Consider the following 16,935-nt stretch of genomic DNA (forward strand, 5'->3'; position numbering starts at 1 on the left):
AACTAGTAAAATTGGCTAATTTCATTAGCGAAAACATTCCTTTTCTATAGATTAAAAAGCAGTATGTTGCTACATCCCTTGAGACTGATTTAACCTTTTCTCCCAGTAAAAATATCACAAGAGGACCCTCCACATGTTCCAAATAACTTTCTAAGGGCTTAAAGTGAGACAAACAGGGGATTATTAAATTGTTCCTTTCATCCTTATATAATGTACAATGTAGCAGAATACGATGGGGATTATTGATGTTGGCCAGATGGGCTGAGGCAAAATTTGTCTGATTTTAACCAAGAGTAGGGAGCTAATACATCCTATGCGCACAGGCTACAAGGGTGCGTGAAGACATAGAGAATCCTGTTGCTGAAGGCTGCCCTAGTCTCCTGCATGCCAAGTGGATAGGGAAGCTTACAGGCCACACCCAAGGGAGTTGCACCATAGGCACGCGTGAGCCTGTAGGAGTCGGTCTTTCGCTTATTCTTTCCCATGATTCTCAACATGTTGCCTGAAAAGCAAGGTCTATGGAAGTCGGTGTGACTTCTGTCAAAGAGGAGTGGTTTCTGCAGCAACTGGAATTGAAGCGTGGAGACAAGCAGCTGACACTGCTTAAAAAAACCCAGAAACATCCGAAGAGAAGACCAAAGCCGCGGGAGGAGACCTGTCCCGCGCGGCACGCTGGGAGTTGTAGTCCAGCGGCGGCATCCTGGGCGTTGTAGTTCTGTTGTTCAAACCGACCAATCCTCGGCCTCGGCAGCTCGGCCTCGAACTGGGGCTGCTGGGAGTTGCTCGGCGGCGCGCGCGCGGAAGAGGTCCGGGAGACGGTTGTCGTGCGGCGCGCTGGCGGCGGCGGGGGACAAGGTAACGGGCGTGGGCCCCGCTTTGGCTCGGGGCCGCAGTGCGGGATGGAGGGCCGGGGGTCGCTGTGGCGGGGGCATGTTCACCGGGGCACGGGGCTGAGGCGGCGCGGGAGGCACCGAAGAACTGCGCCCTTCCTCCGTGACTCTTCCTGGCCTTCTCGCTTCACCCCTTTCTGCCTCTCGCCCCCAACCCCGTCTGGAGACCCCCGTCTGCTTTTGTGCCCAGTTCGGCTGGTCGCTCTTGAAGGCAGCCTCTGTTTAATGACCGCTTAACGCCCACCGTGGGCGAGGAAGGATCTGCTATTCATCCTAGTAGCCGGTCTCCGTCTGTGGTCAGGGAATAAAGCAGGGTTGGTCAAACTGCGGCCCTCCAGATGTCCGTGGACTACAATTCTCATGAGCCCCTGCCAGCAAAGACAGGGGCTCATGGGAATTGTAGTCCATGGGCATCTGGAGGGCCGCAGTTTGACTACCCCTGGAATAAGGAGTAGGGGCGTGCAGGGGAAGAGACTGGTGAAGAAAGTTTATCATCGGTCCTCCCCACTTTCCACTGTTCCCCCGGGAAGCTTCTCGTGGGTGTCATTATCGATAAAGTGTTTTGAAAAAAGAAAGAGCAGCCATTGGGTGTGTGAATTTACAATATGGGGTAGTAATCACTGTTTATTAACGTTTCTCTGTAGGGAAGGCTAGTGTCTGCCTTGACTCTTTGGGAAAGCTGGTTTATAATTAAATATATTTGTTATCTTGGTATGCCCTGTTGGAAATAATGGAAAGTGTACTAGACTAGTGGATGAAATGCACAGTATTCTGTGCAGCTTTGGTTGTGTGTGAGTTCCAAGATACTTTGACTGGGAACAGGCTAAAACAGTCTGGGAGAGATGCTTTTTGGTATTTCTCTTTCATCAGTTTCATAATTAGCTGGTTTATGACAGTGGCCCCATAGTACTCTTCCATATAATGTTGTGGCGGGAAAAATAACTGCTTTAAAAAACCTGCATTAAGCATATGTATGTACAAAATAAGTGCTCATTTATACAGTATTTGTTGATTGTTAATATTAACTAGCTTTTCTGGTGTACACTGATATTTACACTGCAAGGTTAACCCATAATTTTACTAAATTAATGCCAAGTCCTTATGTTTTTAGTAATGGTTGTAAGTGGTTTCAGTAGTGCTTGGACTTAATAAGCACTTATAAATTTAAAAAACCCAGAGGACAGTGTATTGTAATCTTTGTGCTCTGAAAGCTTTGACTTATTTTGTTCTTTTAATTTTTTTGAGTTCTCAAAATAAGATACTTTTATGGCAGGAAATAACAGGCATATTAGGAAGTCATAACTACTAAAACCATCAGCCTACAGATACTGTAATAAAGTAGTATTACCGTTACTGTTGTGAGGATTTATACTGGAAATGTCAACTTAAGTGTTAAGAGGCCGTTCATTAATAGTTCCAATAACATTTTAAGAAATAAGGCCATTTGTTCATTTCAGTATCTTTTCTTACAGAAATGAAGCCAACAATTTTGTTCACTCTTGATACATTTTGTAATATATAGGGAGATCTAATTTTCCAAAGTGCTTTTTTGGGTGGCAGTAAGTTTGCAACCCATTTTTATGCATGCTTAGTTAACAGTAAAATCTATTCTATTTGGTATAGTTTACGCTTAAATTGGTATGTGGAGGTGCTCTACTAAGGTTTGATTACTTTTTGATAATTGAGGTAAAATTGTTGTGGCTTATTCAGCCTTACATAGGAGGAGGCACTGAGTTGTTTCTTCCTGGCATCATTATACTGAAAGCTCATTGCATTGTAACATCAAATGTCAAGTCATTAAATACACGAATGATCCGTTACAGATTGAACTTTTTCTCCTAGTTCATATATTCAGCCTCTAGAAACTACAGCTGGTGCAAAATGCAGCTGCCAGGGTCTTCATCGGAACATCTTGGAGGGCCCACATCCAGCCAGTGCTGAGGCAGCTGCATTGGCTGCCAATTGCTGCCTGGATCTGGTTCAAGGTTTTGGTTTTAACCTTCAAGGCCATATGCGGGTTGGGACCCACATACCTGAGGGACCGCCTACTGTTCTTTGCCCCCCGCAGGGCCTTATGCTCTGCAGGTGAGAACCTGTTGGTCGTCCTTTGCCCGAAGGAAGCGCACCTAGCCTCGACCAGGGCCAGGGCCTTTTTGGTCCTGACCCCTACCTGGTGGAATGAGCTCCCGGGTGAACTGCGGGATTTGTCGGCTTTCCGCAGGGCCTGTAAAACGGAGCTCTTACACCAGGTCTATGGTTGGGGCTGGGGTCAGCGAATCAGGGACATCGCTCCACCCCCCCAGGAGTTGGAGCGTATGCTACTCCCCCATCCTTTCCTTTTCACCTCTTTGATAATGGGGGAGGGATGTGGCTGCTATTATTATTATTATTATTATTATTATTATTATTATTAAATTTTTAGACTGCCCTTCTCCAAATAGATCTCAGGGCAGTTTACAACATAAACAGTTAAAACACAATAGAATCCCCATAAAAACCCCAATTTACATCAACAAGTCACATATAACATATAAGTGGTGGTGGTCACAATTCTAATCGTATTTACCCGACTTCCCCCCAAATTCAGTTTTAGCCGTCATGTTAGTAGTTTGATGTTTGATATTTTAATGGGAATTTTAATGGGGTTAGTTGTTGTGACCTGACTCGAGCCTGTCGGGAGAGGCGGGAAATAAATCTAAAAAAATAAAAAATAAATAATAGTTATGTTGTGTTATTCTAATACTAGGAAAATAGCCTGTGGCATCAAGGAATGCAATGTGTGCTAGTGAAGGGCCCTGACATAGGACCGGGCTTCAGCCCTACCTTGAGTCGTGACTGGAGGCTGGGGCTAGTAGGGTGGGCGTGCTGGTGTGCGGCACTGGAGGCATGCAGTGAGTTGGTGGCTGGGGTGAGGGCAAGGCAGCTGGGCGTCGAGCGCAGTGGGTGAGCAAGTAGACCTGGGCTAACATCTCTGGAGGCGGCTGGGCCGGTGTTGCTGTTGCCGGTTGTGGTGGGCTGGTGGCCTCCTTGGCAGCCAGGCAGCCTCTGGCCGCGTGGCTGGATGCTTGGCTTGCAGCCGGCCTCTGAAGGTGGGCGCTCCAGAAGCCGGTCCAATCTGGTTGTACCTAGCAAAAGTGGGTGTGCCTGGATTGGCCCGTGCAGATAGAAGTGCAGTCCAGACACTGGATGTATCCCGGACAGTGCTCCACCCACAAGGGCCTTTCCCAAATATTTGGGAGAACAAATGGTAAGGATAATTATTACTGTTACCCAAAATAAAAAATTAGCACAATTGGTGATTTGAATTCTAGGATCCTTATGTGGGAAGTGCTGATAGATATGAAATTTTCTGTTATATGTTGATAAAAACTACAGAAGGGGTGATTTTATCCCCCTCCTCACAGCAGCCTTCCAGTATGCTTGATTGACAATCTATGCAACTCCAGGATTACATTTTCTTAGGAACAGAAAGGACTGTTTGGGGAAGGTTGAGACAGGAAAGGTCTGTGATCCTTGAATTTGTGGGTGGTGAAGTCCACATTATTAATGCCATTATGACCCTACAACCTAATACTTTAATTTTACGCCCAATAACTGATACAGCTTTCCCCCTAGAGCTTCAAGGCTTGTGTGAAGGAACAGTCATGCAGGTTGGTGTGCTGGAGGAAAGGCTTTGAAATAACTCCATCTATGACTTCTATACGAGAAGGGAGCGGATGTTCACATCTTTCCTCCTCTTCACTATAGCACTTTGACCCATGTTGCAATTTGTGCACATGGGTTTTAAAAATCCCTGAACGATTTTTCTGTTTTGGAAGGAGCTGTTGGAAAGGAGATGAAAGTGGATAATCACTGTGCACCTTCTGTGCATGCATGGTTGGCTACAAGCCAGTGACATAATTCCTTATCTAAAACATTCCTATATAAATGTTATAGATAGACAAATATCATTTTAGGAAATCTTTTCAAAATCAGTGATTAATTTTTGTGCAATCCTTATTTAGATGACTGGATCAAATGAATTTAAGTTGAACCAACCACCAGAAGATGGAATTTCATCTGTGAAATTCAGTCCCAATACGTCTCAGTTTCTACTTGTTTCATCATGGGATACAACAGTTCGCTTGTATGATGTTCCAGCAAATACCATGAGACTCAAGTACCAACACACAGGAGCAGTACTTGACTGTGCTTTTTATGTAAGTGTTTTATTTCATTACTATGAGGCTTTAATTATATAGCTGCTCAAAGTACTGTTGTACTTTTAAGATTATGTCAATGGACAGCCAAGTTTAGGTGGCGATTACTGTATTGGTCAAAGCTTTAGGTTGGGGTTGAAAACACTGCTTGGTGTTCTTGTCTATGCATTTTTATCCTGTCTTTCAACCAAGGAGCGCAGGAAGATGTACATTTTTCTGCCCTCTCCAAAACCTTACAAGCTTTATGACCAAATTGAGATTTGAATCTGATCCTAATCCCCTGCTCTAACCACCGTATTCAGACTAAGCCACTGGTTCTGTGCCTGTAGAGAGGCTATTCAGGTCCTCGTCTTCTGGCAGAAGCCCCCACCCCAGTTTTCTGTTAAAACTATAGAGTCAAAGAACTGCCAGTGGAAAGAAGAGGCCATTTCTCTTCCCTTGGTATGCACAAAATCACTTTTCATGTGCATGGGTTTCAGTCTCTGTTTTAATTTTGTTTTGTTGGGTATGTTGTAACATTACAAGGGGAACAAAAAGAAAATGCTGAAGATGACCTTCCCTTCTGACATTCAGTGTTTGAATGTTTTTTTAATGAATTATTACTATGTTGAATTTGGCACTTATCTGTCATGTTGCTTTGTGGACTAGGATTTTTTTTAAGTGGCTTTTATAATGAACACTTTTTTTTTTTGGAAGGACCCTACACATGCATGGAGTGGAGGATTAGATCGGCAGTTAAAAATGCATGACTTGAACACTGATCAAGGTAAGCTAGCCTAATGGTGTAGTAGAGCCAAAGAAAACAGAAGATACTTCAAAAGCCAAATTTTAGTTCAGCAAAAACAATCTTTTAAAATATATTAAAAAGTTATAATCAGATTTTAAAGATATTAATATAGATAGTAGTGGTAGTGTCACAAAGCAATAGACAAATGTTTTTGGTTCCCCTAAACTGCAGAAGATCATATTTACCATGCTATGTGGTTTTATATGAGCACTTTGTACAGCTCCATTTATTGCCATGCAGAGTTGCTTTTGGTTTTTATCTTGTGTTTAACGTTATAGCACTCTTTACAAATTTTTAGATTGCTGAAAAAGGAGTTAAGTGTTTCATTTTGCCTCCCAGACTATATAAAAAATTAGGAGTGTTTCTTAAAAGGCAGTCTTTGTTTTACTAGAATTGCTTTTTTCCCTTCTAAATTGCAAGGGAAACTATTAACTATGTTATGACATTGTTACATGCAGTCCTTTATCTACCCTTGAGTGTTTCATTTGTCATTCATCCATTCATACCTTTCTAAAAGAGAACTTCCTTTAACCTCATAGCATTTCAAATGGCAGTGGCCTGAGATTTGGGAAGATGGGCATTATCTTGCCTTCAGCCCTTACATGGACTGCAGCATACATACCATCTGCTTATGCAGTGCTAAGGAACATCCATTTTGCTCTTAAATGGCTGTACTGTAAAAAATGGATGGGGCTTTAGAGCCATTTAAAGGAAAAATGGGAGCGTATGCATCTGGTGCCATACAAATCTTTTATAAAACTGATAAATGCTGATTTAATTGATAGTTTTAATTTTTTATTTCATACATACAAAGTCTGGTCAGATTTCTGGGTATTTGGAAGCAGGCTTGTTGAATGTCAGAAAAGCTGCTTAGGTGTCCCTGCCAAGATAAAATTAGATGCTGTGACATTGTAAAGGGATAAGAAGTTCCCAGACAGTGGTTTCTTGAAGTCTTGAAAGATAGTGAAGAATTGGGCTATTACTATGGTACAGAAAGCTATTTAAAATAACTTCTAGAGGATTAAAAAATGTACTCATTTGTTTCTTTCCTGAGTTGGAGGGCTGAGGTAACAAAGTAAGGTATTATAGGATGAGTATTCAACATCACTTTAAAAGCTTCTAAAACCGTTTAATAATATAGGGCACAGAGATAAAATGGCTGATGGTATGGAATTAAGGTTTTATTGACAAATGTTTTGTTGAAAGTGCCTAATTTACTCACAAGTGGCAAAGGCATGAACTAATGTGGTCATGCCACACTCACTGATTATTAGATCTTTCTAACATGCCATTCATGGCTTGGATTTTCAGAGAAACCCAGCAGAGTTAGGTGCACAAATCTCTTTTGTTTGCTTGAAAATCTCTGCATGGGTACCAACACCCCCTTAATCTTCTTTGAAATACTGAGTTGATATCTATTAGTCTACATTTAACACTTCAGAACCGTGTATCTATTGCGAAGATTAGAGGATCAAGCGTCCTTTGAAAGATGTCCCAGCATGCACATACATTAGTGAATGGCAGATTAAACCCTGCTACTGCAGTATGAATATTGCTCAGTTCTTTTATTAATTTTCATCGTCAATAGTTCTACTGTAGCTATATATTCAGATTTGCATCACTTTTTCCTACAGAAAATCTTGTTGGCACCCATGATGCTCCTATCAGATGCGTGGAATATTGTCCAGAGGTCAATGTAATGGTAACAGGAAGTTGGGATCAGACTGTTAAGTTATGGGATCCCAGAACGCCCTGTAATGCAGGAACATTTTCTCAACCTGAAAAGGTTTGTACTTAAGCAGTAAGATTGTAGTGTTTTTCTTGTGATTGACAAATGCATTTTTTAGTAAATAACAGGGCAATATTATACTCTAATCTAAGCCCATTGAAATTATCCTCCGTGTCCATTCGTTTTCTCCCTTACATTTGTATCCCATACTTTCTCCAAGAAGCTCGAAACAATGTACATGGCTTTCCCTTCCTCCACTTTATTATTTCCCCAATGGGAGGGATAAGTGAGAGAAAGAGGCAGAAGGTTATCCAGTAGGCTTTGATTCAGGTTTTTCTAGGCTTAGCCCAGCCTTTCTCAAACACTGGAAACATTCTTCAGGCTTTAAGCCTGAAGAAACCCCAGAAGTGGCACAATTCTGCAGAATATGGTTGGGAAACACAGCTGTGTGCACACTAGGGGCTCTTCCCCTTCTCACCCTCTCCAGGCTCATCAGTGGTCAAGGGGGGGGGGATTGACATGACCATATATGGTCATATCACCTGATAAATGTTTAACAAATTTTAAAAAATAATTAACTCCCATGCATTCAGGAAAACCCTTCCAGGGCTATTAAGAAACCTTAGAATTTCAGAAAACCCTGGTTAACAAAGCCTAGCTTAGCCCAAATATGTGGGTTTTATTTTGTTTGTGAGGTTTGCAAAAAGTGTTTTGAGAAAAAAGCTACATCCGAACCTAACTCAAGTTCTTTGAATTGGATGTATTCATAATATTGCATTCCATTGGGTTGATTAGATGCAGGTTTTTACAAAGTACGATTGGGCTTAAAGTGTCTTTGCTCAATAGACAATTTTATTGCTATTAATTTATTTATACCCCAACTTTCTCCCCACTGGGGACCCAAGGTGAGTGACATTGTTCTGCTCTCCTTCATTTTAACCTCACAACAACCCTGTGAGTTAGGTTAGGCTAAGGTCCAAGGTCACCCATTGAGCTTCCATGGCATGAGTAGGGATTTAAATCTGGGTTTTCCAGATACTAGTTTGACACTGCTAACCACTATACTAGGGGTTGTCAACCTGTGGTCCTCCAGATGTACGACTACAATTCCCATGAGCCCCTGCCAGCATTTGCTGGCAGGGGCTCATGGGAATTGTAGTCCACGAACATCTGGAGGGACCACAGGTTGACTACCCCTGCACTATACTATCCTGGCTCTTTTCGTTTAAATATTCATTAAGTTTGAATGTGCAAACTCGTTATCATCTTAATGGCCAGAAGGGTACAAGTATTAAGCCTTCTCTGGCTTATTACAAACTTATCACTTTGAACATTTTCTGGTTATAGTGGTGGGATATCATTAAATATCACATCATGTCTAAATAGCCCAGTATATAGCCAGCAATGTCCATTGCACAACCTGAATCTACTTCTGGCAACAGCTTTGATCAGAATAAAATAGCATTGTTGTAACATGTGATTTATAGAAAGCTGTGATAAATTGCTTATAGAATGCCATATAATGGACAGTGACACTGAATCAAGTATCTTATTGGCATGCCAGTGTTCCTTATGTTTTAAAGCACTGGTTCTGATAAATGTGTATACCTAGCTTTTTTCATGACATAGCTTTCATTTGATTTATGGTTATTTGATGATATAGAAAGAGTGTTGGTTTGATGTCAGTTTGTAAAGATAATTTAAAGTGGTTATTGTTCCTGATATAACATTTCCCAGTACATTTTCCATATAGAGATTGTATGCTATCACATTTTATATTGTAGTCAAGTATCTTTTGTATAATTTTTTATTTATGTTTGGGGACTTGTCATTATTTTATACTTAAGGACATTCTGTTTATTTACTGTGCTTTTAATGCCACAGTACAGTGAATTAACAGAATGTGCTTAAGTTCCATTGATCCTGGTAGATCTTAGTTTCCTAGATTGCATGCCAAGTGTACAATAATCAGAAGATAGTTTTTAAAGAAAAATTGAATAGCTTGAAATACAAATTAAAAATTGATACCTCATGTTGTATGGATTCTTAATCATGGTTTTATTTTAGTTTAAATAAATGTATCAATTTTGCTAGATCATAACTGACTTTTATCACTGTGCAATTATATTCATGTTTATTCAGTCCTGATTTATGCCATGATTCTTCTTTCCAAATAAGTGTGTATAGGATTTCAACATTAGTTCTGTAAGCTGAAATGGCAAAATAAGTGGTAAGGTATCCAGTGGAATGCAGTTTTTCAAATTGTAGGTTTTCCTTTGGTACCTACAGTTAAGTATTGGGGTGTTATTGTCTTCTATAGGATATAATATATGTTAGTCTTTTGTTTATCCTTCAGAATTGTTTTTGGTGATGCAATCTGATCACATAGCCTTGGTTAGGAGCAGGGAAATGTACCTGTGTTTTTCCCCCTTCCCCTTAACACAGGTGAAATCCTCTCTTCACTTCAACCAAGTGATGTTGCAATATTATATTTGCATATATGTTTTTGCATGGCTAGCTTGAAACCTCAATCCTGGTTACATGTTGGTTTGCATCAAGCGGTAGAACTGGTAGCTTCACAGATAAGAGCTTAGAGAACTTAAAATTGGTCCATTAGTTTTGGGGATTCTGTGAAAGGATGAAAGGAGGGCTTGTGGCTTAGAGGGCTGAGAAATGTTACCAGAATATTGAAAGCATTGGTTAAACAACAGTGACAACAAGATTGGGGCTTCATCATAGGCTGTCAGTCATGGTAAGATGTTAGTATGTAGAATTCTTAATTGTGTGGTTGATGGGCTATCTGTTGCATTTTAGTGTTGGGCCTCTTTAATTTGGCAGCTATTTACTTTTGAATTTCAACTATCATTGCACTTGTCAATGGAGCAAATAAAATATTACCTTTAATCTGCAAACATAAAAATTCCAAAATTGAAGTTGGAAAGTATAATGCCTATCTTTGATTCTCCCCAGGTGTATACATTGTCTGTATCTGGTGATAGACTGATTGTGGGAACAGCTGGCCGGAGAGTTTTGGTATGGGACTTAAGGAACATGGGCTATGTTCAGCAGAGAAGAGAATCAAGCCTTAAATATCAGACCCGTTGTATCAGAGCATTTCCGAACAAACAGGCAAGTTAGCTGTGCTGCAAAACTGTTCCTGCTGTAACAGCTCTTAAGGTCATGTTAGCACTTGAGGATAAAATTATGCTACTTTTATCTTTATCTAAAAGAAGTAATATTTCTCTGCTTAACTTAAGGTAATATCTAGAGATGGCCAATGTGGAAACTACAACAGTGTTAATATTTATTTAAATGTAAAGCTAATACACAGAGTTCTGAATTATGCAAGAGCATAGATAGGCAAGCATAAAACTTGCAAAATAAGTGTATTGTTACCAGCAAATAAACTGTTTGCTTAGGTGTAGTTTCTTAGGATGGGAATGATTCTTTCCTAATGCTAGAAACAAGGGATTTATGCGATCTGAAGAGAAACCAGAGTATTAGAAACAAGGGAGTCATTGTCATTGTTCTTCCACTGAGATCTAATGTGATACATGCCCATCATTTTCTACTACTTTTGAAAAGAAGGCTCAAACCTAACAGTTTTTGTTGAAAAGTACTATATGATGTTGTACAGTTATTTTCTGAAGTGAGTGCATTTAGTGAGAATAAATTCCAATCCTGAAGCTGTTTTCATATACAGAAGTGATCTCCGTTGGGAATCCTTTTTTGGGAGACAGAAAACAACTCACTTTCTCCTCAGAGGTTGCTAATCATTTGCAGTTGTCTTTTGGCACCTTCTCCCTGAGAACTTTTTAGGATTCAGTGCACCTGTGTGTCTTGGTAGTCAGGTGTTTGATGTAGAATTGTAGTACATTTGTTTTATTTTTTTAAAATATTTTTACCCTTACTGTTGTAGACATATATAGGTTTTCCGATATGCCTAACATTCAACAAAATAGTAAATTATACAAACTTGAATAAATATAAAAATAAATAAAGCATGGTAGATCAAAGTCAAACAGCAGAATAGTGCAATTAAAGATAAAATCATAAAGCATTAGTTCAGAATATTGCTACTGAAATACTACCTGTCATTTGAATGATAATAAGGGAGCCAGTGAAACTTCAGGGCCAGAGAGTTCCAAAGACTGGTTTCAGAAGCCAAAGCAATTGCATAACAAAAAAGGAGTATACCAGTGATGGCAATAAGTAAAAATTCTGTTTGTGTTCTGTAGGGTTATGTGTTAAGTTCTATAGAGGGTCGTGTTGCAGTTGAGTATTTGGATCCAAGCTTGGAAGTACAGAAGAAGAAATATGCTTTCAAGTGTCACAGACTGAAGGAGAATAACATTGAACAGATTTATCCAGTAAATGCCATCTCATTTCACAATGTTCACAATACATTTGCCACAGGTAACACAGATACTTAATTTTCCAGTCTCATTGGTACTGTTTTGTGATCACGTTTAATTGATGGGAAGTACTTCAATAATTTTCCAGTCTCATTGGTACTGTTTTGTGATCACGTTTAATTGATGGGAAATACTTCAATTATTTCATGATTCTTTAAAAAATTTATTGAGGTACCTTGAGCTGCATAAATTTGAGGTAAAAAGAAGATTGCAGCTGGATTAAACTCTTGTGAAGCTGGAAATTGCTGAATCGGACAGTTTTCTGCATTAATTCAGAGAATACAGTTATATTTTTGTCCTGTACCTTATGTGCTATTCATCCTTTGCACTTTATAAAGAAACTTAATTGTATTAGCAGGTACAGAAATAGTTTCTAATACTTCTAATACATTTGTAGGTGGTTCTGATGGCTTTGTAAATATTTGGGATCCATTCAATAAAAAAAGACTCTGCCAGTTCCACCGTTATCCTACCAGCATAGCATCACTTGCCTTCAGCAATGATGGAACTACACTTGCAATAGCATCATCATATATGTATGAAATGGATGACATTGAACATCCTGAAGATGGTATCTACATTCGCCAAGTGACAGATGCCGAAACAAAACCCAAGTGAGTATGCTTCACCTGTATTTGAGCTTTTTCTAACGTTTATTTCAGGATTTATTAATTTTCCTAAATTCATGAATAGCATTATTGATTCCTGGGAGATAGCGCAGGTTGACAGTAGGGCTGGAGTTGATTTTATCTTGTTCTTTCCAAGCTTTCAATATCCGTAGGTTGATAGACGCCTGATGGATAAAATTGCTTGTTTTGTGGGGGGAAAATGTCAAGCTCTCATTCTTCCTGAATAGGCAGTATTGTATGGAGGCATGGCATTATGAGTTCATTGCTTTCAAATTTAGTTGAATTTAGGATAATTCATATGGGCAAGTCTAATTATATTCAATCTTTAAGATGTCAAACTGTTGGCAATCTTCTGGCACCCAGATCTAGATTCCCATCTGTAGCGTACAAAGGTTTAACTGGTTACGGCAATTGTGTAAGTTGCTGAAGTGGTTAATAAGCAACATCATGGCATTTTTGGTTGCAGTGAGGGGGAAAAGCTAATTTCTGGTGCTTAGAGCAAATGAATCTAGCCTGAAGTTAAATAGATGAGTATTTTTGTCTCTAAACCACATGGGGAGGCATGTCCTATTCTATTTTGTGATTTGTGGAAAGCTGTAAGAAACTCTGTGAATATGTTACTCACAGTATCTCACTGCTGCCTGGCCAGAAGTTATTTTCATTAGCATATAGGGTAGTGGTTCTCAACTTGGGTGTTGGGACCCCTTTGGGGGTTGAACAACCCTTTCATAGGGGTTGTGACAGGGCAAGCAGCTTGGCTGGGGGGGGCAATGCCACTGTTGCCACTCCTCCTGCAGGCACCCGCGCTTGGCCGCCAGCCGCTCCAGCAGTGCCTCCAGTGCAGTCTTCTGTCAGGCGCTCCCGGTGGCAGCACAGCTCAGTGGGACAAGAGGCAGAACTGAACTGAGAAACCCAGTTAAACAATTTATATACAATCATGAACAATGGATCTTCACACCATTGGTCAGTTTTGGTTTAATTTCTGTGAAAGAACACTTACATAATTTTATGGTTGGGGGTCACCACAACATGAGGAACTGTATTAAAGGGACATGGCATTAGGAAGGTTAAGAAGAACTGATATAGGGGAAGAAAGACCAGATGAAGAAAAAAAATCAGGAAATAACATTTATGCTGCAACATAAGAGCTAGATTGGTGTAGTGGTTAAAGAGGGGCAGCCTCTAATCTGGGAAACTGGGTTTGATTTTCCACTCTTCCACATGCAGCCAGCTGGGTGACCTTGGGCCAGTCACAGTTCTTTCAGTGCTCTCTCAGCCCCACCTACCTCGCAGGGTGTCTGTTATGGGAAGAGGAAGAGTAGGTGATTGCAAGTTGCTTTGAGACTCTTCTGGATAATAAAAAGTGGGGTACAAAACCCAGATCTTTTCTTCTTGTAAATATAGTTGAGTATATATTGTAATCCAACACAAGATGACATTGTAGAGAGTGGTGGAGTAAAAAATGAAAAATAAATAAATACAAATAAACACAAAGTTTTCTCACACTCACTTCTTTAAATTCAGACCTTCTGTTTAGAAGATATATTTGTCCACTATTGTGTGCATAGTGTGAGTCTTTGAAGTGAATGGGAATCTTTTTCGAGTTAGGAGAACTGTGTATAGATTTCTTATCCATGCTTATATTCCTGTAACCTGGGATTTCCTTTGTAACATGTTCAGAATTGTAACATGTTCAGAATCCAACTGTATAGGAATCCATGCTCAAAGTTTCCTTCCAGGCTTGTTCTTGACTGATTACTTCAGGTTTCTAATTGACTAATGGAGATTGGATTGACTGTGCAGATTCTTAAAAAATGTTGCTTTGGCAGCATCTGCTCCCCAGAACTGTGTTACTGGTTAAGCTGTGGCAGCCATTTTGTGGCTGGCTCCGCCTCCTGCAGCAGTCACTTCACATGCCATGTCAGAATTCCAAATCTGTCGGAAAGCTCAAAATGGTTGAGAACCCCGAGTTAGCTCATAGATCAATATATACCTTGTCTCTGCTCTTTCTGGGATGTAGGTTTAGGTTTTAGATGCACCCATCCTAGTAGATAAACCTGGGTTATTTTAAGAGAGCTTTTATTCTTTCTTAACAGACCGAAGAAGTTGGGGCTATGTTCTTCTACCTTGGCATTTTAGAGGCCTAAAAGTTATTTTCAAAATATGACCTGGTAGCTGTAGCTGCACTCTTGAAGTTTAAATGTCAGAAAATATGTTCTGAACCAATCCCTAACTATAACACTAGCCTTGTTTAAAGCTAAATACACTTTTCACATTTTTAGTTATACATACCTCTGACAACTCGAGCTTAGCCTGTCAGATATAACTTGTGCGGCGGTGTAATAAAAATTCATTTAATACAGTATTTCCTGGCGTATAAGACTACCTTTTCCCCCTGAAAAACATGCCTCCAAGTGGGGGGGTCGTCCTATACGCCGGGTGCACTTCAGTTTGGATAGACATAGCTGCCCATAGTGGCCCATAGTACTGTAATGTAATGTAACAAACTCTATATTTTGAGTGGAAATGTTGGGGGGGGGTCGTCTTATACACCCAGTCGTCTTATACGCCGGCAAATACGGTACTTGAATTTACTTCCCAAGTTATACTTTTTTAAAAATGGGAGTAGTTCTCATTGAATGGTAACGTGAGAAGCAGCCCTGGGAGGCCTGAAGATTTGGCCACATGACTTTGTCTTCAGCTGGTTCTGTGCTTGCGTTATGTTTGTTAATTATAGGGATGCTTCACTCTGCTTTCTGAGGAGGTTAATCTACAATTAAACAATATTTCCTCTTGGCTGTCCATTATTTTCTGAAACAGATGGTTCATCATTTCCTGGGCTGTTAAACACAGCAAGGTTAAGGTTAGACTCTTGGGAATCAGTTAATTTTGGATCTTATTACAGGATGTAGAAGCAAAACTAATAAGAATAGTACTTAATATCATTTTGTGGCTGCAAACAATTATTTATTAGCAAACAATTGATCCCAGAAGGGCAAATTGTTTGAGCTGGTAATGAACTGAGACAAGGCAGAGCATATCTGTGTATTCACATAATAATTGTAACGTAATTGCAATGCATTTAGACAGGCATCTTTTTGGACTTGTTTCTTCCTTTAAATAGATTTCTGAACATTAGTATGCCTTTCTGACATTTGTTACTTATACCATTTAGCTGCATGCTCAGCAACTCTGACAGTGGTCCATGGTGGTAGCTGATTATTCTTTTAAAACTTTCAGTTGGTAAGGGAGTCTGGGGTAAGAGGGTTTTCATATGAATTGTGAACTGCTTTCATGTGAATTGTGAACAATTATAATTGTTACTCAGCTGTATAGGAATTTGTAAAGTTTAAATGTAAAGGTAAAGGTATCCCTTGTGCAAGCACCGAATCATGTCTGACCCTTGGGGTGACGCTCTCTAGCGTTTTCATGGCAGACTCAATACGGGGTGGTTTGCCAGTGCCTTCCGCAGTCATTACCATTTTACCCCCCAGCAAGCTGGGTACTCATTTTACCGACCTCGGAAGGATGGAAGGCTGAGTCAACCTTGAGCCGGCTGCTGGGATCAAACTCCCAGCCTCATGGTCATAGCATTAGACAGCATGTGGGCTGCCTTACCACCCTGAACCACAAGAGGCTCTTTAGAGTTTAGTTTGGGAGAAGTGGTAAAAATCTTACTTTGATATTTCTAAAATATGTCTCTTTCATTGTATTATATATATATATATATATATATATGGCTATCTAAAATGTTATTTTATTGCAGATCTACTTGACTTCGGGCCAAGAAAAATTCCAAATCTTTTCTTCACCTAATTTTGACAAGACTTAACGTGAAGTAAAAACTTCGAGTAGAGATCTGTTTCCAATAATGCTTTCACTAAAAATAGTGTTTGTATAATCATTTAGTATCATTCTGTACTGTTAGCTTGTACTCAGAGTGGTATTTTCTTCTGCTTGAACAGTAAATTTTCTGTAACCCCGTTCATTGCTTTGAAATGTTACATTTTGTATTTGAACTTTTGTACAGATTTAATAATCATTTATCTGTTGGTTGAATAAATCTTTCAAAAAACTAATGATACATACAGCAGTGTGTTGTAAATTTTCAGTGGGGAAAATACACATTTTCTTATGCCTAATGGAAGAACTACACTCTCACTTCTGAGAAGAAAGAAGAATCCTTTGGGCTACATCAGTCTTGCAGGGTTTAACTTTTGAATAAAGCAAGTATACTGTGAAAGGCTTAAATATAGACTTGCATGCTCGTTCTCCATTGTAAATTA

At 39.8% G+C, this 16,935-nt stretch overlaps 1 protein-coding gene across 1 annotated transcript; it reads left to right on the forward strand.

Moving 5' to 3' along the window:
• Positions 1 to 696: 696 nt before the first annotated feature.
• On the forward strand, positions 697 to 16,728 carry BUB3 (BUB3 mitotic checkpoint protein). The gene is made up of 8 exons (XM_077350020.1): positions 697 to 855; positions 4,895 to 5,089; positions 5,786 to 5,855; positions 7,511 to 7,662; positions 10,576 to 10,734; positions 11,844 to 12,021; positions 12,418 to 12,634; positions 16,416 to 16,728. The coding sequence occupies exons 2-8, from the start codon at positions 4,895 to 4,897 to the stop codon at positions 16,423 to 16,425; spliced, it is 981 nt and encodes a 326-aa protein (XP_077206135.1). The 5' UTR covers positions 697 to 855; the 3' UTR covers positions 16,426 to 16,728.
• Positions 16,729 to 16,935: the final 207 nt, after the last annotated feature.

This window comes from Paroedura picta, chromosome 8, assembly GCF_049243985.1.
Source record: "Paroedura picta isolate Pp20150507F chromosome 8, Ppicta_v3.0, whole genome shotgun sequence".
NCBI lineage: Eukaryota > Metazoa > Chordata > Lepidosauria > Squamata > Gekkonidae > Paroedura > Paroedura picta.